Source organism: Sturnira hondurensis, unplaced genomic scaffold (genome assembly GCF_014824575.4).
Source record: "Sturnira hondurensis isolate 20B ecotype Veracruz unplaced genomic scaffold, ASM1482457v3 Scaffold0001221, whole genome shotgun sequence".
Classification (NCBI taxonomy): domain Eukaryota; kingdom Metazoa; phylum Chordata; class Mammalia; order Chiroptera; family Phyllostomidae; genus Sturnira; species Sturnira hondurensis.
In genome coordinates this window covers 1291441-1317209 of record NW_028073852.1, presented here as the reverse complement: position 1 = coordinate 1317209, position 25769 = coordinate 1291441, and the positions used below count along the sequence as shown (strand labels likewise).

At 64.3% G+C, this 25769-nt stretch overlaps 2 protein-coding genes across 2 annotated transcripts in view; both read left to right on the top strand.

The window, feature by feature from the left end:
* The window catches only part of RPTOR (regulatory associated protein of MTOR complex 1), a 138485-nt gene extending 123828 nt beyond the window's left edge, over positions 1-14657 (top strand). The window contains exons 25-34 of the mRNA XM_037068348.1: positions 5272-5377; positions 5583-5697; positions 6940-7064; positions 8497-8601; positions 10343-10449; positions 10748-10875; positions 11229-11315; positions 12038-12154; positions 12325-12454; positions 12944-14657. Of these exons, the coding sequence (XP_036924243.1) occupies positions 5272-5377; positions 5583-5697; positions 6940-7064; positions 8497-8601; positions 10343-10449; positions 10748-10875; positions 11229-11315; positions 12038-12154; positions 12325-12454; positions 12944-13012 (1089 nt within the window). The 3' untranslated portion in view covers positions 13013-14657. The remainder of the gene's footprint in view (positions 1-5271; positions 5378-5582; positions 5698-6939; positions 7065-8496; positions 8602-10342; positions 10450-10747; positions 10876-11228; positions 11316-12037; positions 12155-12324; positions 12455-12943) is intronic.
* Positions 14658-19446: 4789 nt separating this feature from the next.
* On the top strand, positions 19447-24825 carry CHMP6 (charged multivesicular body protein 6). Its single transcript, XM_037069008.1, has 8 exons — positions 19447-19559; positions 21568-21677; positions 21754-21841; positions 22248-22334; positions 23069-23134; positions 23350-23430; positions 24051-24105; positions 24679-24825. Exons 1-8 carry the CDS (start codon positions 19497-19499, stop codon positions 24732-24734), a joined length of 606 nt encoding a protein of 201 aa, XP_036924903.1. The 5' UTR covers positions 19447-19496; the 3' UTR covers positions 24735-24825.
* The last annotated feature ends 944 nt before the right edge of the window (positions 24826-25769 follow it).

The following is a 25769-nucleotide window of genomic DNA, read 5'->3' as shown; positions in this document are numbered from 1 at the left end:
TCTGCCCTTTACACAGACACCTGTGGGCGTCCCTCACGCGCAGGCCCACAGCCGGCAGCACCTGCTCGGTGGCCAGTGCCAGGCTCCCTGGCGGCACAGCCCCCCCTGCCCTGTGGGCTTCTCTGCTGGTGCACCCGGGAGGGTGTCTGGTTCCCGCGGGGGGACGGGCAGGGCCGGGGGTGGCGTCCGCCACATCACCAGCCCAGAGGAGACAGGCCCCCACGACACACTGTGTGGCCCCTGGAGCGTGGGCAGGGACCCGGGGGAGAACGGCAATGTCCACAAGAGGTCATTCTGGGCTGTCACCACCAGGCTCTAGAGGCAGCGGGGTCAGTGTCTGCCCTGCCCTGCCGCACACGTGGAAACGGTTCTGTGTGCCTGGACCTTCGGTGACAAGCCGAGTGTGGTGAGCGACGGCAGAGCTCTGTGCAGTCAGCTTGTCTGGAACTCCTGACGGTAGCTGGAATGTCGGGGCACGCGAGGGCTTGGGTGACGGTCTTTCTTTGCATCAGTTAGAAACCTTTTCTGAACACGTGTTTTATCTCACTTCTTACCATTCTTTCCTACTTTTTCCAGGTGGTACTCACAGTGTTCTTTTATTAATTTAATTAATCGCCTAATGACGTGTTTGTGCAATAAAACACATTGGGGACTTTTTTATTAGCCTGTGCTACATGGGAACTGAACAGAGCTCAAGGCTGGGACCTCCCTCAGTGATGGGACCCCCACCCGAGCGCTTCACGGGGGAGGGGAGGAGACGGGGTGCTCAGCAGAGGGAATGGTGTGCGGTGTTCCTATCACGTGGGGCTGTTAGGAGGGGCGGGGAGCACCCCGAAGCACGTGAGGGAGAGAGGTCCTGCTTGGTGTCCTCCGAAGCCACCTTCTCCCTTTGCCCTGGGGGACCCCCCGGTGCCCCTCTGCTTTGGGAGGAACGTCGAAGGTGGTCTGCCTTGCACTTCTGAAAGACACGTTGGAGTTTGTTCCGACTGCGGAAGGAAGAGGCCCTTCCTCGCAGTGGCGGGTTGCCCACCCCACTTTGTGCAGAGGCTGGCTCCCTGGGGTGAGCGGAGACAGGAGCTCCCAGGTCCTGCTGGCAGGCTGGGCACTTCGGTCGCAGGTTTCAAAGTCACAGATGGGTGGCGCTGAGCCCAGCAGGCCCGCCCGGAGGGAGATGCAGTGGGCGTGTCCGCAGACACCCCCCACCCCCCCACCGTGGGACCGGCAGTAGCAGGACGCACCAGAGAGAGGCCTCCTCCGGGAGGGACTGGCCCGGAGACGGTGCGCACGGGCTGGGTCTCCTTGGGGCCCGGTCTGTCGGCTGACTGGCGCAGCCTGGGCGGTCCCTGCTGAGCTGTGGGGCAGCTGCTCCTAGAAGGTGTGGCTTCGGTTCGGGAGGCCGGCTGTCCCAATGTGATGGGCTTCGGGGCTCTTTCTGAGTCAGTCCTGTGCCTGAACGTGTCCCCAACTGAGGAAAAGCCACAGGGTCGTCTGAGCTGCAGACTAAGGACTGGACAGGGTTCATCAGCCGTTCACGAGAAAGATGCTCAGCCAGCTAGGGCCGGGCCGGTGCTCTCCTCGTGCAGGCCACCCAGCAGCTGCGATCGGCACCTTCTCGTCCCAGCAAGACGGCGGTTTTCTCTGGAATCTGGGAAGCTGGGGCCAGGAGGCCTGACCTCTTCGTTCCTGCGCCCACCTTGCTGGCCAACGGCCGACGGAGGGCTGCGGCGTGAGTGGCCCGCTGCAGCCACAGGGTCCAGGGTTATCATACGGGTACCAGCTGTTTCTCTACGAATTTAAACCCTTCGTGGTGGCACCCCACCCCACCCCCCAAAAAAGCCACGAGGTGTAAACCACAAAGCAAATGCGTGTGAGGCCTGGAATGGGAAGACACCACCCACCGATGAAGAAGTCGGCAACAGCCCCGACCAGCGGGGGCCCCGGCCGTGGTGGGAGACTCGGCAGAGTTTCTCCTGAATCAGCCTGTGGACCGGCACGGTGTCTCAGTCCACATGCAGCAGGTCTTCCTCACCGTGACAAGCCCCTTCTAAAATGTTGGGGCTGGGGGGAGACGAAGAAACGGGGACGGTTTTGAGCTGGGACACAGCAGGAGGACTCACATGGTCTCATCTCAAGACTCACCTTGAAGCCGAAGCAGTCGGGGCCAGGGAGGCGCGGAGCGATGGCGCGCCTGCTGGTCAGCAGGGTGGGCCGGCACGGCGCATTGATTTTCAGAAAGGTGCGGGGCAGCTGCCCCCCTGGAGGAAGGGGTCTTTCCACATGTGGCCCGTTCGCCAGAGGTGGCCCTCAGCCCCTCCCTCACACCTCTTGCAGGAGCTGTGTCCAAGTGAGTCGCAGCCCTAAATGCAAAGCCTTCAGCCATGAAACTTCTAGAATAAACTCTTCATGGCCTGGGGTTGGATGATGGTTTCTTCCTTTTTAAGATTTTTATTTATTTTTAGAGAGAGGGAAAGGGAAGGAGAAAGAGGGAGGGAAACATCAGTGGGTGGTTGCTCCTCACGTGCCCCCAGTGGGGACCTGCAACCCAGGCACGTGCCTTTGGATGGGGATGGAACCCGTGAGCCTTCGGTTCACGAGGTGGCACAGGATCCACTGAGCCTCACGAGCCAGGGCTGTGGTTTCTTAGTAAAGATGCAAAAAGCACAAGCCCACAGGGACGCAACGACAACCTTTCTGAGTGGCACTGTCAGGAAAATGGACACACAAACCACAGGTGGAAGATAGGTTGTGAAGTGCGTGTCTAACGTTAGCTGCCGCTGGGGGCATGTGGGGGCCGCAGGAGGTCCCACTGCTGACGTCAGCCGTGTCAGCCCCACGGGCCGGCGAAGACGCGGAGCCACGAGGACTCGGACATTGTGGCGCAAATGCAAGCCTCACAGACACTGGAAACGTTTGGCCGCTTCTCATCCGGTTAAGCACCCACCGACCAGCAGCCACTCTGCTCCCAGCGCCCACCCAGGAACCTGTGGCCGCTCCCAGTGGCTTCCCTCATTCATAATTGCCAAGAGCTAGGAACCACCCTGGCGTCCTCCACCAGCCAATAAACCAAGGCAGAGCCACGCGGTGCAACGAGAGCCAGAGTGGGAGCTGCACACCGAACCGTCTGCTCACCCAGCATTTCAGAAAGGGCAGGACCACGTGGCAGGACAGAAATCGGGTGGGTGTGGGCGGGGGCTGCTGCACATGGGACAGGAGCTGCTCTCTGTCCCGATGGGGTAGCTGCGTGATGAAGCGTTTTTCAGAAGTCGGAGCTCGGCTCCAAAAGGGAGCAATTTCCTGCACGCGAANCTGGCGTCCTCCACCAGCCAATAAACCAAGGCAGAGCCACGCGGTGCAACGAGAGCCAGACTGGGAGCTGCACACCGAACCGTCTGCTCACCCAGCATTTCAGAAAGGGCAGGACCACGTGGCAGGACAGAAATCGGGTGGGTGTGGGCGGGGGCTGCTGCACATGGGACAGGAGCTGCTCTCTGTCCCGATGGGGTGGCTGCGTGATGAAGCGTTTTTCAGAAGTCGGAGCTCGGCTCCAAAAGGGAGCGATTTCCTGCACGCGAATTCCATCTCAGTGACCCCAGGATGGAGCAGTGCCCTAGGGACCCACGCTTGTGCCCCTCCAATTTGTGGCCTGAGAGCTGTGGGCACGGGTCCGTCCTGTCCCTCCGCCCGCCGCTCAGACAGCCCACCAGGCCCCTCCAGTGCCACTGGGGGTCTTGTTGTTCCTCCATGCTGGCCGCCCATCATTCTCCCCCTGACAAGCTCGCAGGTGACACCAACTGGTAAAGCCCGCGCTCCCTCCCAGCTGCCAGCTGGCCGTGGGGTCTCGGCACCTTCTCTCCTTGTCTGACTGTTTCCTGTCTTTGTCACTGTTTGGTCGGGGGTGGGTTTGTGACTTTTTTTAAGGAAAAAAGAGAAGGGAGCATGAATGGAAACCCGGAAATCAGAGGCCTCCGGTCACCTGTGCGTAGACACTGGCAGTGAGGTTCAGGGTGTGTTTGTTTTGTGGTGAAACATCACAAGGCATCGAGGAGACACAATGTTCCGGGCGACCCAGACTCCTGTCTGTGTGGAAGTCCTTTCGTGTCTCAGCCTCGGCCACATGGACACGTGCACGTGGGCGCCTGGGCCAGCAGAGGAAACCACCCCACACTGGTGGCAGGCAGGTCGTGGCACACTCCCGGTCTCGGCCCTCTGCCTGGGAAAGCCGGGAGACTCCTTGTTTGCCTGGTTTCTCCTGTGTTCAGGGACTTCACAGCCCCATTGGGGAGCCAGGGTTGGCCTGGGTCACACACCGGGCCGTGTGTGACTGACGAAACATGTCCTTGTTATTCAATCAAGTGAGCACACGGAATAGATGGACGTCAGTCCCAGCTTATTACTGGCTAAGTGTCGCTCTCCCTTACACACGGGTTTTGCACGCCCATCTGTGGCCCCAGCTTGCATGCACACGCAGACCATGACCAAGCGGGAGCAGAGAGTGGTTTGTGCATACCCCCATTCCAGGGGAGGTGCGCCCAGGGTCCCCGGGGGCAGCAGGTGCTGGTGCAGACCCTCTGGGCTGCAGCTCGGCTCCCCGGACGCTCAGCACAGAGTCGGCAGCCAGGTTGGGGAGCGCCGGCTCCCAGAGGGGCCAGCCTGCCTCCCTGCTGCCACGGTCAGCCCTGCCCCGGTCACTTTCCTCGGTCACTTGTTACCCGATGATGCCTGCTTCCCTTTGGCGAGGCATCTGACCAGTGCCCACCGCCCCCGATTTGCGTTTTAAACGGGTGAAGTGTCTGTGGGCCTGGCCGGGTCCCCTCCTGCAGAAAACATGTCTGGGCTCTGATCCTGGCCCCTCACTTCTCGGAAGCATCGTGTTCCCTGTGAAAGTGGTGCGTCCCGTTGCCCCTCGTCAGAATGTGGCCACAGCTTCCGCTTCCCCACTGGGCCCCCCGGGGCAGCGTGGCTCGGTGCCCAGGGGCCAGGGTGTTTGGTCTCTGCTCCCGACTGTGGAGGGCCAGCACCCTCCCCACTCCCACCCTGTCCTGGGCCTCGGAGCCTCCAACCCAGCAGGAGAGGGGAGCGGCTCCCATGTGCCCGGAAGCTCGGGGACCGGCCCCTGTGTCCACCTCTGCCACGCACCCGGAGCTGGGGCCTCCGTGCACGGGCCGGGCCAGAGCCCCGGGTCCCTCGGCACGTGGGCAGGAGGGGCCTCCTCTGCAGCAGACGACCGCTGTCCAGTGGCCGAGGCCAACGTGCGGGGTTTTGTGGCCGCAGGTCCCGGAGGAGCACGACGCAGAGAGTCAGGTCCGCAAGGAGCGGGAGTGGCGGTTCCTGCGCAACAGCCGGGTCCGGAGGCAGGCTCAGCAGCTCATCCAGAGGGGTGAGAGGGCAAGGGCACCGGGGGCACCGGGCCCACCCCCACAGCCCCCCCACGGGGCCGGGCGCGTGGGGGGGTTCTGACCAGCAGCGTGCCCGCGAGCATGGGAAGGAGTGGCGGGAGCCGCCCCTCGCAGGCCCGGGTGTCCGGGTCCCATCGGCAGTCACACCGACTGTGAGCTGAGGCCTGCGCGCACCTCTCGGCTCAGGCATCACAAGGCTGGACGACCAGATCTTCCTGAACCGGAACCCCGGCGTCCCCTCCGTGGTGAAGTTCCACCCCTTCACTCCGTGCGTGGCTGTGGCCGACAAAGACAGCATCTGGTGAGCTTGTGGACACGTGCTTTCTGCTGGTGGCACTCGGTCTGTGTGATGGTGTGAGCACCACCCCCCGCAGCCCCCCTTCCCCTCTCCCCCCACCCCCGCCAGCGTGTGGGGCCGTGGCAGTGGCTCCCGTACCTGAGAGAAGCCGTGGAGACGCGCGGCAGGGCTCACTCCTGTCACCGCCTCTGCAGAAGCACGTTGCCCCCGCGAGACCCCGGGTGCACTCGTGGGGACCACTGCCCTGGCCATGGGAATGTGCCCTCTTCGAGGAGGGGTCCGGCAGGCGGGCCCCTATCTCTGCACCTCACTCTGCCCCTCCGTGTGGGGGGCACCGCTCGCCATGCCACGCCCACCAGGGTGACCGCCGTCGGGCGTGCTCCTGGGCACTGGCCACGTGCACAGTCCCGAGTGGCCACGGTCTCCAGACCTTTCTCACTGTGCAAAACAAACCCGTCCCTGTTAGCCCGTCACCCCGCCCTCTGTGCAGGTCTGTCTCGGTGAGCGACGCTTTGTTGCCCACACGGACTTCGGTTCATTCACTCACCCACCCACCCTGGACAACTGGGTGGTTTCCACTTTTTAAAAAATGTACTAATAAGATTAGGTTTTACTTTTTAGCTGTTGAACAATATGTTCGCTTTTAATACAACTTGAAGGAAGGCAAAACATAAAATCGAATAAAGTCAGCCTTGCTTGTGCATTGGCTTGACTTGGTGAGGAAGCAGGGTGGACTTCGGGGGGTGCTGAGCCCCGATGTCCTCCGTGGCAGGTCCGCTACCGAGGGGCTACCTCTGGCCCCAGGCTCCCAGTGACCGCTGGCCGCCCGCCGGTAGCGTTCGCTAAGAGCCCCTTCGCCGCAGGTTCTGCAGGTGCTCGGCCGTCCCTAGCAATTCTCCCTGACGACCCTCCTGCCCCGACGTCAGCAATACGGGGACCTCAGCAACAGTCGGTCTAGTTGCCCCACGCCTGCCAGGCTCCGCGCTCAGTCCTTCCCGCCCACCCCTGACGCTCCTCCTCAGCTCCCCCCTCCCTGCGAGCGCCCCTGCGCCTCCAGCCTGTCCCCTGGAGCGGGGCCCCGGGCTGCGCCGCCAGGCCCTCTGGGACCAGCGGCAGGAGCCAGTGTGCCGGGCCCGGTGCTCCGACGTCCCTGTTCCTGCACATGTCACCTGGCCTCTCTGCTTTCCTGGTGGTCGCCGTCCCGGGGATGGGGTTTCATGGTCGTTCCTCTCTTGTCGCCCTAAGCTTTTGGGACTGGGAGAAGGGGGAGAAGCTGGACTACTTCCACAACGGGAACCCTCGGTACACCCGCGTCACCGCCATGGAGTACCTGAACGGCCAGGACTGCTCCTTGCTGCTCACGGCCACAGGTGAGGGGGCAGCGCCTGGGCTGGCACGGAGCCACACGAAGTGGCCTCCAGCCCGGGGCCGGTCCTCGGCCAGGAGCGAGGGCTGCTGTTGTGAGGCAGCTGGTGTGCTTCTCAGGGGACGGCCTCTATCACACCTAGAGGGGGAACGCAGGGACCCCTGCCGGCTGGTTCCATGTCCACCTCTGGGACCCAGTGCTTCCCCGGCCAGGCGGGGCACCTGCGGCCTCTGTCCCTTCAGGAAGCCCACAGGGAGGGTAAGGGAGATGGGCCCCACCACGACACGGGCTGGATCTTCACCGCCTCTGCAGGTCAGGTTCCCTCTTCCTCATGGTCACCTCCTAACTGCTGTCCTGTCCCATCCTGTCCTGTCCGGTCCTGTCCCGTCCCATCCTGTCCTGTCCTGTCTTGCCCTGTCCCATCTGGTCCTGTCCTGTTTTGTCCTATCCTGTCCCGTCTCGTCTTGTCCTGTCCCATCCCGTTCTGGTCTGTTCTGTCCTATCCTGGTGTGCTCCAGGCTTCTGAGCCACTAAGACAGTTTTGCTGGTCGCACTGACCACACGATCTTTCTCTCTTTTCAAAGTGTTCATGGCCACCCAGTGAAGGGCGTACTGGTGGGGGCAGGTCCTGCTGGCAGCCATTGTCCCAGATGAGGCCAGGCTGCTCCCAAAGCCAGCCCAGCTCACGGAAGCTTGGGACAGGTTGCCCAGCACCTCAGGGCACCAGGGACAGGGGAGGGGTGACCCAGATGCAGCGGGCCCAGGAGAGGAACCAAGGGTCCTTCCCCAGTGGTCCAGGGGAGGAGCCACATTTGAACCCCAGAGCTGGGCACGTTCACTGTCACCGAGACGGGTGGTGGTCAGAGACTCAGCTCAGTGAGCATCTCCAGGCGTTTCCCGCCGATCTCTTCCTTCAATGGGAAGTGGGGCTGGGCAGGCAGTCGTCCTGCAGGGAGGCAGGCGAAAGGGCAGCCGTGGGGCCAGGGCGCAGGCCGGGTCGAGGGGCCAGTGAGGCTGGGAGCAGGTTCCCAATGGGTGCAGCACCAGAAGGAGGGAAGGACACGGGGGACCCGCCTCACTGCTGTCTGCAGGGAGACACGGGGCCACGTGTCCACACTGAGCACGTTTCCTGAACGAGAGTCAGTGGCCAGGGCCTGTCTTCGGAGGAGGCTCCTGGCTTGGGGGGGCGGGGGGAGCACAGACGGGAGGGAGTGACGGGCCAGGACTCTGTCCCTTGGTGGGACTCTGGCTCTTCCCCCCCTGAGCTGTCCCTGGGGCAGGAGCAGGGGGGGAGGCGGGAGCCTGGGGCCGGCTCTGCCCAGCAGGGAGTCTGAGGGCTCTGCTCCTGCTGCTGCACAGCCGAGTGAGGGCCTCCCGGTCGGCGTCAGCGCTGGGAGCCGGGCCTGCGCTCTGGTCACCTCCTCCTCTCCCCCCAGATGACGGCGCCATCAGGGTCTGGAAGAATTTCGCCGATTTGGAAAAGAATCCAGAAATGGTGACTGCGTGGCAGGGCCTCTCTGATATGCTGCCAACAACCCGAGGTGGGTGTGTCCTCCCCTGTGGCCAAAGGAGGTCCCAGGGACTCTGGGAGGGGTTGGGGGGCGGGGGCGGGGCTGCTGTTCCTCGTCAACTCAGGTGACAGCTCCCAGAGGCCATTAAGTTCACAGCGATTCTGGAAGCGTGACCCGGCCGGCACCCCCAGGAAAGCACTTCTCCCTGAGTGGCAGGCCACATGGGGTGACCTGGCCGGCCCCAACCTGTTTTGGTGCGTCCCCAGCCCTCATCGCTGGCTCGAAGGCAGAGTTGCTGGGAAAAGCTTTGTTGCTGGCCAGTCCAGAGACCCGTGTTCTGTGCTGTCTGCGCCCAGATGGGTTCCTTTCGTGGGGCAAGTGCCCAGGGCACCGGCCGTGTGCTCGTGTCTGGGCCTGGAGGCCTCGCACGTGCACCCAGCCAGCCCCAGGCCCACGGCGTGCTGGTAGAGCGGAGCCGGGGGTGTGAGGGTGGCTGCGCTCACAGGTGGGGTTCCATGCCAGCCCTGCCTGCTGTCCTTTTGGGCCCAGGCAGGAGTCACCAGGACCCCCGGTCCCACTTCCGGGCCCCGTCCCCACGGGCATCAGGGTCAGGCTGCCCCGGTGCTGACAGCAGGAGCACTTCTCTGTCCCCCCTGCTGACCTGGGGTGTCCACACCTTCGTCCACCCCCTGCATGGCTTGGCCGTGCCGTGACTTAGCAGGACCCGAGCCGGTAGCTCCGTACCAGCAGTCACAGGACTGAGGTTGGAGTGGGCCCTGCCTCCTCCTCCCAGAGGGCGGCCTCGGGGAGGCCTGTGCCCAGTGCCCACAGGTCTGGCCCTCAGGGAGCACTCGCCCCCTCCCCAACCCGCTTCCTGACACTTCGGGCTGATGCCATGTGTCCTGCCCCGGTGCAGGTGACACACGGAAGTCCAGGTGACATCCTGTGCTCCTGAGGAGTCTCTGGACCCGCCATGGAGCCTGGGGGCATTTGCAGGGTCCGGAGGGCCCGACTCACAGGGCATCAGTGTCTGTCCCTGGGAGGGAGTGCGGGCCACTGTCCCTTAGGGCTGTATTCACACCTGTGCCCAAGGAGGAGGAGCTGGTGAGGGCCAGTCCCCCCCCCCCCTCTTGGAGTCCAGAACCATCGCTCCCAAGGCATTTGAGGTTGGTGGTAAGAGGACCTTAGGGGCCAGCTCCCGACGATGGGGTCCAGGGAGGTCATTCTGGACTGGCCACTGACCCGGAGGGCTGAGCACAGACGACACAGACCTGAGGCTCCAAAACAACGTGCTCCTCGCCATGTCAGTCACTGGGCTCCACCTTCTTGTTCTTTGCCCTGCTCCGCACAGCCACAGCGGAAGGAGGGCGCCCCCTCTGTGGCCGGGCATGGGGTCAGGGCCTGTGGTTGCCCGGCAGGGCTGAGGCCTCAGCGTTTAAAGTCCTAGATGCGGCCACTGCAAAGCCAGGCCCCGGGTCAGCCCGTCAGCTGCCACACCCGGAGCAGGGCAGGGAGGCAGGGGGTGCCCCTGCCGGAGGGCCAGGAGGCCAGTGAGGGCGAAGGGGCAGGCGCTGCCCCTCCAGTGGATGCCGGGTCCAGCAGAAATCTGGGGAGGTCTCCGAGTCGTTGCCCCAGGCCGGAGCCCCAGACTCAGGACGCACTGGAGCCCCAGCCGGAGCTCCCATGGGGTTGGGGGTCCACCCAGCAGGCCGGCAGAGCGTCTGCCTGAACAGGCTCCCGCGGTGACGCTGGTGTCCGTCTGTCTGCGCAGGAGCCGGGATGGTGGTGGACTGGGAGCAGGAGACCGGCCTCCTCATGAGCTCAGGGGACGTGCGCATCATCCGTGTCTGGGACACGGACCGCGAGGTGAAGGTGCAGGTAAGTTGTCAGCGCCGCACGCCCGCTGTCAGCACCGTCCTCACGGAAAACCGGGACCGAGGGATTTCCCAGGGATGGCAGGGCCCAGATGAGAGGGGCCTCGGTGCTGGGAGCCATGTGGTCAACCCGGAGGTTCTGGAGACCTCCGGCCTCTGGGGCTAGGTGAGTGAGGACCTCCCAGACCCTCCAAGTGCACACGCAGCAGGACACGGGTCACGACACTGTGACCTGCCCAGCAGTGTCGTTAAGCCTGGGGCTCAGCACCCCGGGGCCTCAGTGGGTCTCTGCTCCTCCCTAGGACATCCCCACAGGTGCTGACAGCTGTGTGACCAGCCTGTCCTGCGACTCCCACCGGTCCCTCATTGTCGCCGGCCTTGGTGACGGCTCTGTCCGCGTCTACGACAGAAGGATGGCCCTTGGGGAATGGTAATCCAGCTGAGCCTTCCCGCCAGGCACCCCCTGGATGCCAGGGGCCGTGTTTCAGCCACAAGCCCGCCCCACTAAGGCCCCTCTCCCCGTGAGCCATGGATGGGCCATCTGGGGCCAGGAGGCTGGCCAGGTGTCACCTCCCTGAGCTCGGTTTCCCAGGGGGCGGCTGCCTGCGAAGGAGACGGGGCCAGGGAGCCACACATGGGCACTGGGTGGGATGGGTGCTGCAGGGCAGCTGGCCACGCTTCGAGAGCTGGTGTTCGCCTGCTGGTCACTCACCCGAGGCCACACGGCTGGTGGCGACGGCAGCCCCGCCCGGGCCCTGACCATGCACCTCCCCCGCCCTTCAGCCGCGTCATGACCTACCGGGAGCACACAGCCTGGGTGGTGAAGACCCGCCTGCAGAAGCGCCCGGAGGGCCGCATCGTGAGCGCGAGGTGAGGGGCACGTGCGCCGCCAAGGCATCTGCGGGAAACATCGCTTTCCCTCCAACTGAGACGCACGCTCGGTACTGAACTGGGGGGGGGGGGGGGGGTGGCATTCGAGGTGGTGATTGACCTCTGCTGCGGACTGGCCAGGAAAGACAGGGACACACCGGCGGGCCCTCTGGGCAGCCTTGCCCTGGAGTGGGAGGTTGGCTCAGCGGGCGCCTGGGAGTGGGCGCGTGGTAGCAGCAGTCCCTGTGCCTGCCACGGTCGCCTTCCTGTAAACCCGTTTTTCCAGCTGGTGAGTCCCATGTTGAGAGCAGCGGCTATTCATTTGCCCATTAAAGGGACAACAAAACGCGATTTGTTGTCGGGGCCGCGGTGTCTTCCAACAGGCACTCCCTCTCTCTCCTGTTTGTGATATAAAAACAGAGCGTGGCTCTCGGAGCTACGCCTGCGGGGCCCAGGGCCGGAGGGAGGTGGCCCTTGGGGGTGTGTGTGGCCTCCCCGCCCCACCCCTGACCCTGCCGCTCGGAGTCCAATCTCTGGGACAGGAAGTGAAACCAGCGAGTGTCGTCTCCCCACTCCATCACTGCGCCTGTGCTGGCTCCCCGGGAGGTCCCCGCAGCCGGGCTCAGTGGGTGTGCACTCTGAGGGTCCGAGCGGCGCCCCCCCATGCCTAGTCCCGGGGGGTGGCGTGACTGGCCTAGTGTCACCGTGACCCCTCTCGGCAGCGTGAATGGAGACGTGCGCTTCTTTGACCCGCGGATGCCGGAGTCCGTGAGCACCATGCAGATTGTGAAGGGCCTCACGGCCCTGGACATCCACCCCCAGGCCAACCTGATTGCCTGGTAGGTGCCCACCTCTCTCGGGGCCTGTCCTGCCGGCCGGCCCAGAGTCACAGGGCGGGGCGGTGGCCTGGCCCCAGGGCTGGCACACAGGCCCGCGTGGGAGGCCTTGCCCTCCTGTCCCTGGGCCCCCCGAGGAGAAGGGCGCTGACGGCCTCCCGCCTGCCCCGCAGCGGCTCCATGAACCAGTTCACGGCCGTCTACAGCGGGAGCGGGGAACTCATCAACAGCATCAAGTACTACGACGGCTTCATGGGCCAGCGCGTCGGCGCCATCAGCTGCCTGGCCTTCCACCCGTACTGGGTCTGTGTCCCGTGCCCGGGCGGGGCTGGGGGCGCTCGGGGGCCTGGGGCCCGCAGCAGCGGGTGGGTGGGCCGCAGCAGGGCTGCCCTGTGGCACCTGCCAAGAGCCTCCGCCCTCCTGTGTCCGGGGCCGTGGCCTGAGCCACCCTCACCCCCAAGGCAGCACCAAGGACCCTGCCACTTGGGGAAGAGTAGCTTCGGAGCGCGAGAATGTTCTAGTGAGGAGGCTTCTGGGGAACTGCACGCGTGTGGCACGACGCCTGTCCTTGGCGGTCCACGTGGCCACAGGCTCTTGTGATTTTATCAGGGCCCCGACCACCTGCCCTTGGGCCGCTTGGACTCCCCTGGAGCCTGGTGTCCAGCTCTGCCAGAATGCACGGCGTAGCTGTGCCCAGAGCTGCCGCCGCTGGGGTGGAGGGGGCAGGAAGTGGTGGGCGGCCGGCGCCCCTTCCCCGGGGCCCCCGCTCACCACCCCCTCTCTCCTCTGCAGCCGCACCTGGCCGTGGGCAGCAACGACTACTGCATGTCTGTGTACTCCGTGGAAAAGCGCGCTAGATAGCTGCACCCACCCGCCCGCCCGTGTGCACGCGTGGCCCCACGGCTGCCCAGGCACTCTGGTCCTGACTGGCTGCTGAGGGCTCCCGGAGGCCGTGCTGTCCGTCTGTCTGTCTTCGCTGCCGTGCTCCAGAGCCCTGGGGCATGGTGGCTGCTTCTCTGCTGGGTTGCAGCTTCCAGGCCAAGGACAAAGTTGCCCTTGCCCACTCCTTCCTGTCCTGCTTTTCTTCTGAGAGTTTTAATGGGGAAACAAACTCATTTTCTTTTCCAAGCAATCCAAGCAGGAGCCCCACAGAGGTCCAAGAGGACGCAGGTCTCCAGGGCTCGGCCACCCGCCGGCCCCGGGGCCACCACGGCCTGGCTGAAGGCCTGCGTGGGAGCCCAGCCCCAGCCTGGCCACACCCTCCCGCTTCTGCACCCACAGGGGCAGTTCCAGGCAGGTGGGAGAGGCTGGGGGTCCCAGACCGAGAGCAGGATGCGGAGGAGCTGGCAACCGGCCCTCCCGCCCATGCACGGGGGCTCGCTGCAGCGCCCCCACCCCGGCCAGCCTGCGACCACCTTCCTGGAACAGCCTTGGGTCCGAGCCTGGGCCCCTGTGGCCACAGCCCCCTCAGCAGGAGGGGCCTGTGGCCTGGGACAGGCAAGACCAATCCTGGTGACCCTGCCACTGCCCAGGTCCGTGACTCTCCTGCCTGTGCTTGCACAAACACCTCACCCACACACATGCGCATGGGAGGCAGAGCCGGAGCCCTGAGAGCGTCATGGCTGGGTGACACCCAGGCGCCCCTGCCGCCCCCACCTGGTGCAGCAGCAGCAGCACAGAGGGGCTCCTCCTGATCACTTTAGCGCATGTCTTTGCGGGTGCGGGTGCACGTGTGTGTGTGCGGGTGCACACCAGGGAGCCAAGGCCACAGCTGAGCCCAGGGCCGGCCTCGGAGAACGTGCTGAGCGAGCGCACACACTTGGAGAACAAAACCTCCACCCACCGTGACATCCGAACGGTGTTAATCCCCCTTTCCTTGGGAACTGAGATACTCAGAGGAGTGAGGCGGCTCAGCTAACTCTGCCTGTGGGCGGCCAACTGCCGCGCGGATGTGACAGAGTGGTGGCAAAAGTTCCGGACCCCTCGCACTGCAGACGAGGTTCTGCCTCAGCCGAGGGCGCTGTGGGCGGATGGAGCCCCACAGCCTGGGTGTGCTGGGGCAGGGGTGCTGGGTGCGGCTGGGCACAGGAGGCGGCCCTGCTGCCTGTGGGCCCTGCCTGCCCCCAGCAGGAGAAGGTTCTGGGACAAAATCCCACTCCAGTCTGTGACCTTCCACTGTGTCCTGGGTGAGACGGCCGCACGGGGTGAGGAAGGCCACAGAAAGTTCCACTCCTCCGCACACAGCACCCACCAGCTCGGCAAGGTGCTCCAGCCGGTGACCCCAGAACCTCCCGGAAGCAGAGCCCCCACCAGGAACTCTGAGAACGTCTGACTTGTGGGCGGTCCCACTCCAGATTCCAGGCTCTCTGTTTTGAGACAAAACCATGACCTGTCCCAGTGAGGCCACTGCCTCCGTGGTGTGACCGCGGCCACCACGCGGGGCGGTCCTCACAGGCTCGACGCGAAAACCCAATCATGAAATTAACCCAGGCTCAAGAGTCTGACCTAAAGGTCCGTCCGTCCCTATTTATTTTGCCAGAATGACAAGCGTGGAATTGTGCCGCGAACGCCAGGGCGCTGACAATAAACTGCCAACAACCCGAGTGCAGGGGCTGGCGGGCTTGTCTTTGCGAAAACGGCCCGTCCTCCGAGGCACGGGCACGGGCCCTCCACACGGAGTTGCCTCCGCGCCACACAGTGGCCTGGAGGGCAGTTGGCTGTCACTCGCTGGGGACAGGCACCTGTCCTCAGGCAGTGCCCAGTCCTGCGGCCCGGACACACATCCCAGAAAAGGCCCCAAGCAGGGGATCAAACCTGCTCGGTGCAGGGCCTCCCCACCCCATGTCTGTGAGCCTGGGCCCCCCGAGCCGATCCCTGGTTTTTGTAAGTGACTTGAACTGCTCACCTCACAGACAGACACAAGTCTCACTGCGCCGGCCACCTTCCATCCATCCGGAAGCCCAGTGCCCAACCTCTCTAGCTTCCGAAGCCACCCCCTTCCTGCGGCTCAGGGACTTCCCACCCCAGCCTAGGCAGGTCCCTGTGCCATTTCTGCAATAGGCGGGACCCCTCCCAGAAGCCCTGTGGGGGGTCCTGCCAGGCACATGTGAGACCAGGAGTCCCAGTCATTTCATACCTTGGGGCTGTGAGTTCCTGGAGACAGCTTGGGGACAGGCTGTCACACCCCTTTGACAGGAAATGGGGACTCAGGCATCCTGATCCCTAGGGGCTGGTTAGCATCCCCAGGAAATGGCTGTGCCCATCAGCCCCTAGGGGACAGTGGGAAGGGGACCCAGGTGCAAGCAAAGGCAGGAAAGCACTCCAGAGACATCAGACAGGGTCCTCAGGGTAGACAGGAGTTGTCCTGGCTGACAACAAGGGGCAACCAGTGGGAGGGCATGTGGGGATCAGATAGAGGACAGGTGGGCTGTGACCAGGGGCACTGGGCAGGGTGGGGCCAGGACAGGGTCTGCGTGGCCACCCTGGGGACACACCGTCCTTTGTACTTGGTGTGGGGCAGGGCATCGGATTGAGGCCCACCCCTGCGAGCCGCCTGGGGAGTGGCTGCACCTTGGTGTCCAGTGGGCGTGGGAGGCCCCTTGTGAGCCCTCGGATCCTACAGGCAGCTGGCAGGACTGTGGGAGAGCCCAAGTTCCCGTCCCTTGTCAGTGCCTGAGGGGGAACGGGGCAGGGAGGAAGCCACGAGCTACTAGGCGTCCAGGCCCAGGGACTTCTCCGTTGGGGCCGCCCAGGGCCCTGTGCTGCCGTGGACACCAGGCCCTTGGATCCCGGGGTCGGAGCTGGCAGCCCTGGGGGGGCCCTTCCACCAGCAGCCGGGGTCAGTGTGGGAGACGGCCCCAGGGCCCCTGGGACAGCGAAACCCCTTCCAAGCGCAGTCTGGGGCGGGCCGCTAGTGTGCACAGAGTACAGCCCCCTGAGGGTCAGGAATCGGACTGCTTGCCTGTGGCTCTGGCTCAGGGTCTCCCACCAGCTCACCACCAAGCTCTCGGCCGAGGGAGATGCCCCACGTCTGCCATGACCCCATCTCAGTGGAGCCAGGCATCCCGCCAGCCCTCCTCCTCAGTCACGCAGATCCACACTGGCAGTGCGGGAGGGCACGGCCCGGCCGGACTCACAGCCTCCCCAGCACTCGACCTGCCCCAGCAGCAGGCCCCGCCCCGTCTGCTGCCTGCCTGGTTCAGGTCACCATCGCTGCCTGGGCCACCACTGCTCCATGGGTCCTTCCAAGCCATTCTCCCCAAGACCAGGGTTTCCAATCCCAGCTCCACCTCGGGTGGGCGACAGACTCCTCTGTGCCTCGGTTTCCCCCCATGACCCCCTCACAGGCTGTTGTGAGGACCAAGGAGCAGTGTGGACTCACGTGTCTGCCGTGACCGTGTCTGAGCCCCACATCCACCCAGCCGCTGGTCCTCGGCGTCCCTCACCCACAGCACCTGCCACGCTCTCCAAGACCCTGCACGCACCCTCGGCCTCCGAGCCCATTTCCACCATGACCCCATTCCCCAGGGGCAGTGGCCAGAGCCACCTCTACAGATCAAGGTCAGATCAGCCCCTCTCTGGTTAGGCCCGGCAGCCTTCCAGGTCCCCCCTCTGCCTGGGGTGCTTCTGAGATCAGACGCCACCTCAAGGAAGCCTTTCCTGACGGCTGACCCGCCGTCCTTCCACCCACCACGCCACCAGGTCACCCTGTGCCCCTGCCACGTGCAAGCCCATGGCCGCAGGGCCTCTGGCCCCCAGAGCAGGGCCTGGCATGCCATAGGTGCTGAAAGACGGGGTGGCGCCGGTGGGTGGACAGGAGGACAGATGGATGACTCTTCCTGGCTGAGGCAGATTCGAGGCAGACCCCCCCCCTGCCTGTATATCCAGGCCCTACCCCCACGCCACCTAATCTCAGACCCACCTTCCTGCAAGGACCCCAGGGGCCACTGCCTGCTGGTGCCCTGGGTGCTGGGTGCCCACGCAGCCTCCAGCCTGTCCTGCAGCGCCACCACGTGGCCATTTGGGGGATTGCCACTGCCCACCCACAGCCCAGCCCAGTGTCCTGGCTCCCAGGAAGGAGGTTGACCCCACCTTTCCTAGGTCCCTTGTCCTCTCAAGACCCCAAAAGATGTGTCTCAACATTTAATCCTCTGCAGCCCAGCACCTCCACTTGGCTGGGTCCCCAAGATTCAGATAGGCCAAGCCTCCCCTGCAGGTTATGTGAAATGTGGATCTTATTGTGTTAGGGGTTGAAGTGGCATCCCCCAAACTCCTGTGGGAGTCCTAACCCCCAGCACCTCAAAACATGATCCCCTTTGGAGAGAGGGTCTTTACAGAGCTCATCGGGAGAAAATGAGGCCATATGGGGCGGGGGGGCCCAGTCCAATATGGCCATCCTCATGGGAAGAGGACACTCGGACAGACATGCACCCAGGGAGACAGCCCGTGAAGATGGAGGCAGACATGAGGTGACACTTCCACAAGCTGAGGGGCCCCACAGATCGCCAGCAAACCCCAGCAGCCAGAGAGGGGCCTGGGACAGCTCAGGAGGGTGGCCCTGCCCACACCTCGGTCTCGGGCTGGCAGCCTGCAGACAGAGGTATTTAAGCTGCCCAGCCTATGGTCATCTGTCGTGGCCACCCAAGAACAATGCCGTCTGCGGAAGACAGGACAGCACTCCGGGTGTGCTGTGCAGAGACACTCTCCTGCAGTGGCCTGGGAATGTCTACTGTGAGCCGGCTTCTAGGGGGCCAAGAATGGGGTGCAGAGCGGGCTGCAGGCACAGCATCAGGCCACCAGTTTCTAGGTGTGCTGGGAAAACTACACTTGTAAACAACCAGCTGGGGCTTCCAATTCTCAGTTCGAGGTCGAGTCAGAAAATCAGAAAGGAAGCAGGATTACTTTGGAGAGAATCCCGTGTCCTGCTGTGGGTCTGTCGCGTTGGGAAACCATTCCCCAAGACGTGTCCTGAAGCTGTAGAATCTCAAGGTCGGTTGAATTCTCGGCCTCCCCAGGTCAGAGCGCTTGAGTGTGAAAGAGCCAAAACGGAGAGTTGAGTGGACTGACCTTGACCCCCGACCCCACTAAGCCCGGCCTGCCAGCTGGCCCGCCCACACCCTGTGAGCCCTGCTGTCGAGCAATCCCGGGTGACTCGGTTATACATCAGGGACACCAGGTCTGGCTTGCTCAGACAGGAGCCTTGTGGAGGGACCCTTGGGTGCCCAGGGCGGCATGGAAGAGCAGACACAGATACCCGTGCACAGTCCCAGGCCCCAGCCCAAAGGTTTGCTTCCATCCGTGAGGAGCCATGAACTTTGCTTCTTTGTTGCTGGAAACGTGGGTGTAACTGGGCCCTGCTGGGCCCTGCTGGGCTGCCAGTCAGGCCTCAGGACCATTCGGGAAGACGCCAGGGCTCAGGCAGAGACGGATGCAGCCTGACCTATGAGGTGCAAGTCCCCTGGTCTCCACCACACACGACCCTGCGTGAGGTCCTGAGAAAGCCCTGACCTGCAGGCCAGTAGTGGCCGTACAGCCACTGCCACCAAAACTGGGCCCCGGATTCGTCCTGGACACCGAGAAAGGCACAGCCCAGAGACCAGCAGAGGGCGCCCAGGGGTCAGGGGCGGCGGCTAAGTATCCTCAGAACGGAAGATGGAGAGTCATGACCTGTTGCCCAGCGTCCAGCGAGCAGAGGGCAGGGTCCCCTGTGGTGGGTTCTAGGTGTCAGCCCACCCCGCCCCGAACCTCCCCCAGGTGCCTAAACCATGCTGCTTCCCGCGCAGAACGACTCACCACTCGCTGTCACGCTCACTAACCTGAGGTTTAGGCAGAGTCAGCGCACGTGGTGCCTTCTTGGTGCCTGTGATGTGAGCTGGTGGGCCCACAGTCACAGGGAGGGCAGGGCCTCTCTGGGGTGCTGGGTCCTCTTACCCGATGGCTGAGCTCCCAAGACACTAGCCATGTGGCCGTTCATGCCCTGGCCTCGAAGTCACGCCTCGCTCCTGATTCACCTGCAAGGATCCCACCTAAGTCGATTGGAACTCAGTCCGTCTCCGCAGCGGGCACGTCCTGGTAGCGCACGTGGAGCCCACTACCTACAGCCTCGCAGGCCCTACCGCAGTTCATGGCGCCACTTCTCCGTGCCGGCCCGAGGGGGCGCTGTATCACTGGCCAAGGCCGTGGGCTGTTCGCGTTCTGCGTTCTGCGGTGCCTGGCCCCGCGCGGCCGCCGTAGGGGGCGGGGGCTGCAGACGGTGTCTGTGGGGCGACGGCGCGACGAGGTCCAACCGGCGGCGGGCGGGGGGGCTCCGGGGGCGTGGGGGGCGCCGGGGCGCGGGCCCGGAGCCATGGGCAACCTGTTTGGTCGCAAGAAGCAGAGCCGCGTCACCGAGCAGGACAAGGCTATCCTGGTGAGACATCCATCGGCGGCCGGGCCCCGTGTCCGGTCCGGGGCCGGTGGGAAATGCCCCTCGGTTTCTCGGTTGTGCTTTGTCTGCGCACGAGCCCACGCTCGCGGGAGGGCTTCCCAGTGCGGGCCCCGCGGGACCAGCCCGGGGACGCGGCCCGAGTCCGCTCCCACGCGCGCTGCTGGCTCGGGGACGAGGCCGCGGGGCGAGGGGCCGTCCGTCACGGAGCTGAGGGGCCCTCTCTCTGCCCCGGAGCTGGGGGTTTAGAGAAAACGGGGCCAGCCTGTGACCGGCCGGAGTGCCACTGGGTTCGGGACCAGGTCCTGTCCGCCGTGGCCGCCCTCGCTCCGTGTGCGGAGGCCGGTTCCGTCCCTAAGGCGCCCCTCTGCCACTGCTCGGATGCCATTTCCGGGGCGAGGCCGGGCCGCCCGTTGCCATGGTGATGATGCTGCGGACCCGACTCCCAGGGCGCTCCCGGGTACAAGTTAGTTTGTGGGGAAAGAGCCCTGCGTTGCTTTCCGTGAAATGCTGTGTCCGGAGTCATCCATTTCCGTTACGAGAAAAACGTGTCGGGAAGAAGACAGTCCAAAGTGAGAGCCCAGTTTACCTTTTCTCTTGTTTTCTGTTCTGAATGTTCTGCGACCAAGTTTACTAAGAGATAAATGAACTCAGATAACAAAGGGGTTTTTACCTCGGCTTCTGAAACTGTTAAGTTATGGAAAGTCCTTCACTGAAGTTTCTCAGAAGGAACAGCAGCTAGGGACGTGGTTGTCCGTGGAGAAACCGGCACAGCGCTGGGCGCCCTGGAGGCCGCCTCCGTCCGAAGGACAGCAAGGGCCCCGCCCGCGCTGCCTGCAGGTGCGCCCGCCTTCACCTTTGGCCCTCCACCCTTTGCTTCCCGGCCTCCGGCAGAGCCGGAGCCCCTGAGGCCATTCTTTTCTCTAAGGACCCACCTGTGGGTTTCTCCTCACGGAGACCTTCTGCTCGTCAAGCCTCCACCTTGCTGGGGTCCCAGCAGGGACAGTGTGGTCTGCACTTGATTCACAAACACTGCCTGAGGTCTTTCTGGGGTTCAAGGCCTCATGCCTGCCCAGTGCTTGTGCCCTCTGCTGAGCTGCACTGCCAACCTGGAGAGTAGCCCCAGGGCAGGAGTGGGTGCCCCCATCCTGGGAAGGAAAGGCAGCTGGGGCTGGGGAGATTGGGTGCCTCTATCCGAGCAAGTCCTGGGCCTGACTGTGTGCTGGGGCAGACACTGAGGGGGCCGGTTAGAGGGAGCTGTGGAACCCCTCCTTCAGGCAGAGCCAGGGTGTCTCCACCAGGCACCACCCCTCAAGTGATGAGTTTTACAGATGTGCATCCCCTGATGACTAACGCTCAGGGCAACCCACCTGAGAGACCCAGCCCCGCGGGCGCAGGGTGCCCCCCACCTGCAGGTGCCTTTCCCAGTGTTCCTGCTGAGCTGGCCCCAGGAGAAACTCGAGTGCCCGAGGCGGGGAGGGGCCGATCCAAATGCAGGGACAACCGTGCATCCTTTGTAGGATAGCATGCAGGTCCGAGGTGCTTGCCAGGGGTGCGTGTCCCCCCTGAATGCGCCAGTGGGGCCCAGGCGTACGTGCTAGGTGACAAGAACGGATGCTAAGCCCACGATGGGAAGGTGGGTGGGGCCCAGAGGGGTGGGAGGGTGACTGAGGCGAGAGGCCCTGCAGCCCCCCTGACCCAGCCCCAGAGCACCCACACTCCTCGAAGGTGGCACCGAGTGCCCCGTGGTGGTGGGACAGCACGGTGGACCCAGCTGCCTGGCTCGGTGGGGGCCGCCCTGGGCACTGCAGGGTGCTGGGCACTGCTGGCCTCTCCGCTGGGCGCCTGAGCTACCTCCCAGCTCAGACAGCCAGGACTGTCTCTGGACATGGCCGGGTGCCCCCCAGGGCAGAGGATGCACTTCCAGGGGCAGCAGCTTGGGCGGCCCGGTGAGGGTCCTGCACAGCGTTGACACGGTGCCCGCTCTCGGCAGCAACTGAAGCAGCAACGGGACAAGCTGAGGCAGTACCAGAAGAGGGTGGAGCAGCAGCTGGAGCGGGAGCGGGGCGTCGCCAGGCAGCTCCTGCGGGATGGCAAGAAGGAGTGAGTGTGCGGGGCAGCAGCGCTGTGGGGCGGCGGGGGCTGGGCTGGCCTGGGTCACTGTGCGTCCCCTCTGCAGGCGGGCCAAGCTGCTGCTGAGGAAGAAGCGGTACCGGGAGCAGCTGCTGGACAAGACGGAGAACCAGATCGCCAGCCTGGAGACCATGGTAGGACGAGGAGAGCCCTCGGGCAATGAGGCCGACCTGCACTGTCTCAGACCCCTCAGCCCTCAGCCCAGGGGTGGGTCAGCCTGGAGGGGAGGAGGGTCGGTGACGAGAAGCTGATGGCCTCCAGAGGTGGGGGCAGGTGGGCTCTTACAGGAAGATGGTTGGGAACTGGGCTGCTTCTAGGTGGCCCAGGGCTTCTGTCCAATGACTGGAGGTGTCGGGAGCCTCCAGGGGGCTCCTGGAGCGTCCCTGGCATTAGGCGCTGAACAGAGCTGCTCGTGAGCGTTCGGTGGCCTGTCCTGAGCCCTCTCAGCCATGGTGGGGGCTGCAGAGGGCAGGAGGGAGGCTCGAGACCGGAGAGGCCAAGGCGGCTCTTACTGGCAGGCCCGGGCCCGTGTCCCCCCAGGTCCAGAGCATCGAGTTTGCCCAGATCGAGACGAAGGTGCTGGAGGGGTTGCGGCTGGGGAACGAGTGTCTGAACAGGATGCACCAGGTGGGGACTCTGGGGGCCGGCCTCGGCGTTTGTGCTGGGAGGGAGGTGGGAAAGCCCGTCACTGCGGGGAGAGGGTGGCAGTCTGGTAGGACAGGCGGTCTCCGATGTTGACCTGGAAGCAGAACGGTGAACAAAACCTGGGTCTTGGGTCTGCAGGTGCCAGCAGGACCAGAGGAAAAGTCTATTTGGGTGGGGAGGGGTGTGGTAAGCTGTTCTGGAGGACTTCCTGGAGGAGGTGAACACAGCCTCATCTCAGAAACAGCTTGGAGCTGGCTGGTGACAGGAGGGTGAGGCCCAGAGACACAGAGCTGGAGCCCTGCCCGTCCACCCTGGGCGGGGGCGGCCCAGAGCCCTGGCTGTACTGCTTTGCCGTGTGGTCAGTGTGACACGTGCGTGCCAGGCCAGCAGAGGGGCTGCTTGGAGCTTGCCCGAGAGAGATCGAGTCATTTGCCCAGAGAAAATGGTTTCTGCTTTTCACTCACTTTTACCTGAAACTGCTAGAGTAGTTTCTTGCCGGAAGGTCTGGTGAGAAGGGCCAGTCAAGGCCTCAGAAAAGGCCGACTGACAGCTTCCGGCCTCCGGGGCCCAGTGCTGCCTGGGATGGAAAGGACCGGAAATGTGTCCCTGGGATGAGCGTCCGGGCGAGGCCATGCGCCCAGCAGCCAGGTGGCCCTCCTCGGGGCTCTTGCGAGGCCTCCTGGCCAGACTTGGGAGCTCCCCACCGGCCCATTTAGGTGATGTCCATCGAGGAGGCAGAGCGGATCCTGGATGAGACCCAGGAGGCCGTGGAGTACCAGCGGGTAAGCATCTCCCTGTCCTCAGGGGGCCCCCCTTCCCCCAGCGAGTGAGGGTGGGTGCCATCTTGGTGGAGGGTCCTGCCTGCTCCTGCTTCGTGGTGGCTCCCTCTTCTCATGTGAAGGGGTGTGAGTTAAGGACTGCCTCCCCAGACCACCGGGGTACCTTCCCCCAGCCCCTGGCCCAGCCACAGGCTTCACCTCGGCCCCTCCCTTTGCAGCAAATAGATGAGCTGTTGGCAGGGAGCTTCACTCAAGAGGATGAAGAAGCTATCTTGGAGGAGCTGAATGAAATCACTCAGGTGGGGGGACCCCAGGGCCTGCCCAGGTGTCCCTGTGCATCCCAGTGGGAGGCCAGACAGAGCAGGGGCTGCCTCTGCTGGCCCTCAGCCACGTCCCCCACAGTGGACAGGAGTGTGGCTTTGACCTGGCGGTTTTTCCCTGCACGGCCAGCCACTCAGCGGTACGTCGGCCCCGCGACCTCCACAGGCTGTGTGCGCTCTGTGGCAGGCGGCTCTGTCTCTGGGCCGCCGCCCTTGCTGTTTGCTCAGCCTGCACCACCCGCCCCCCCAGGTCCCGCGGGCTGGCTGGGAGGGCGGGCAGGTTTCAGTGCCGCTGTTCACACGGGGGCATCTGTTCGCACTCATAGGCCAGCCAGCCCCACCCCACAGCACAGCCGGGCACCCGCAGCCCTGGCCCGGCCCAGACCCTGGACCGGCATGTCCGGAAGCCCTTCAGGCCAGCCTTTACTTGTCTCTGCACTGTCGCAGGCCAGAGGAGTTCCCCTTGGGGCTCTGGAGTTTGGGGGGGTTCTCGTGCACACTGAATCTAGCCTAGCAGAGGGGACCTTTCGGAAACTTCCAAGGGCACGGGGGTGAACCTCTGGGTCAAGTCTCACAGCCCTTCCTCCCATCTCTTGCAGGAACCTATCGAGCTCCCCGATGTCCCTTCAGAGCCCCTTCCCGAAAAGAGCCCAGGTACGCCCCGTTCTGTCCTCTGGGAAACAGCAAGTTCTAGAACAGAGCAAACGCCCTGGCGTCAGGGTCCTGCCTGCGCCCTGGCGTGGTGGGTGAGCTGCTGGCCAGCTCAGGGGGAGCACTGAGCCCCGTGCTGGGGTGGGTAACCTCAGAAGAGTTGACCCCTGTTGGGAGAGGCGTGGCCTGACGGTGGGAGCCCCAAAAAGGCCGGGTCAGCCATGCAGGCTCTCTTGGGCTAGCGTCCTTGCTGGTCCCGGCCCTGGTATGTCTGGGGGCCTCACTGAACAGGCGCTCAGAGGTCTTCTCCCCTGGGCCCTGTGGCGTCCGTCATGGTTCTCCTTCCTTTTTGCTCCTTCACCTCCTCCCCGGGCCTGCTGGCCCCTCCCCACTGTCCAGGTGCGGGTGCCAGTCCCACCTGGCCTGTCCCTGACTCACTGTCCCCAGGAGCTGCTCAGGCCCTTCCCAGAGCTCACGGCCCTGGGCCTGGCTCTGTGCCGCCTCTTGTCCTCCTCTGGAAGTTCCTGCCTGGGATGTGTTCTCTGCATGACAAATGTCTCTTTGTTCCCTCCACAGAGAAAGTCCCTGCCAAGGCCAGGCCCAGGCAAGCAGACCTGGTGGCAGCCTCCTAACCCAGCCTCCTGGAGTGGGACCGGCAGGGACTCCCCAGGGACTGGGGCCACCGAGTTTGGGTGTGTGGCCAGCCCTGACCAGGCCCCCAGGAGGCCAGTGCCGGTCTGGGCCGCCGGTGCTGACAGTGCGGCGCACTCAGGGCTCACAGCCAGGCCGACTCCAGGGGGCCGCCCTGGGTCGGGGACTACACGGCCCCTTCAGCCAAGGGGCCCCGTTCAGTCCCTCTGGCCAAACACAGCTTCTGAGGCTGTGGCTCCCACAGGGCCATGGCCGGCCCATCACGCCTGGTGCTGGTCACACTTCCTGTCCCTGGCCCTGTGAAGCGCTTCAGGCCACCCTCCAGTTGGAAGCCGCATCGAACCTAGCCCCTCCCTTCCCTCACTTCCTGCTGCTCCTGTTCATTGGTGAGCCCTTCAACTAAAGGGCACCTACCCTGGCCCAGCTTTCCGACACGCCCAGTCGTCATGTGGATCCGGGGTGTGGGCCTCTCCGTGCTTCTGTCTGCATCTCGGGGGCGGGCAGGAGGGGCATGTCTCTGCTGGCTGGACTCCAGGGGCCCTGCCCGCTCCTCATCACTGGTGGGTCCTGCTGGGGTTCCCGGAGGTGCCAGCAGGACCCGTGTGTCCATGGAACTCTGGCGCTGGAGCTGGAAACCTGCAGAGACCCGGGACCTACCAACCTGCCAGCTCCGAGCTGTCAGCCACCAAGGACAGGCTTGAGGGGGAGTCACGTTCCTGGTTCACAGTCCATTCTGGAATTAGTGTTGTTGGGGTGTCACTCCCAGCAGGGGCAAAGGAGACTCACCCAGCCCCCCAAACAGGTCACCCCCATTAAAGTTGGTCCTGCACCCCTGCCACCTCATGGACTCAGGTCTGGGAGCACCAGGGTGGGTTACAGGCACCCCCAGATGCCCCTGGACCCTCACAGGCACTGACTTGAAGGCACCTGTCTGGTCAGCCCCACAGTGGGGCTGGGAGCAGGTGGAGGTTCTCATTCTGCTGGCCCTCGGTCCTGGAGGCCGCTTTTTGGCGGCT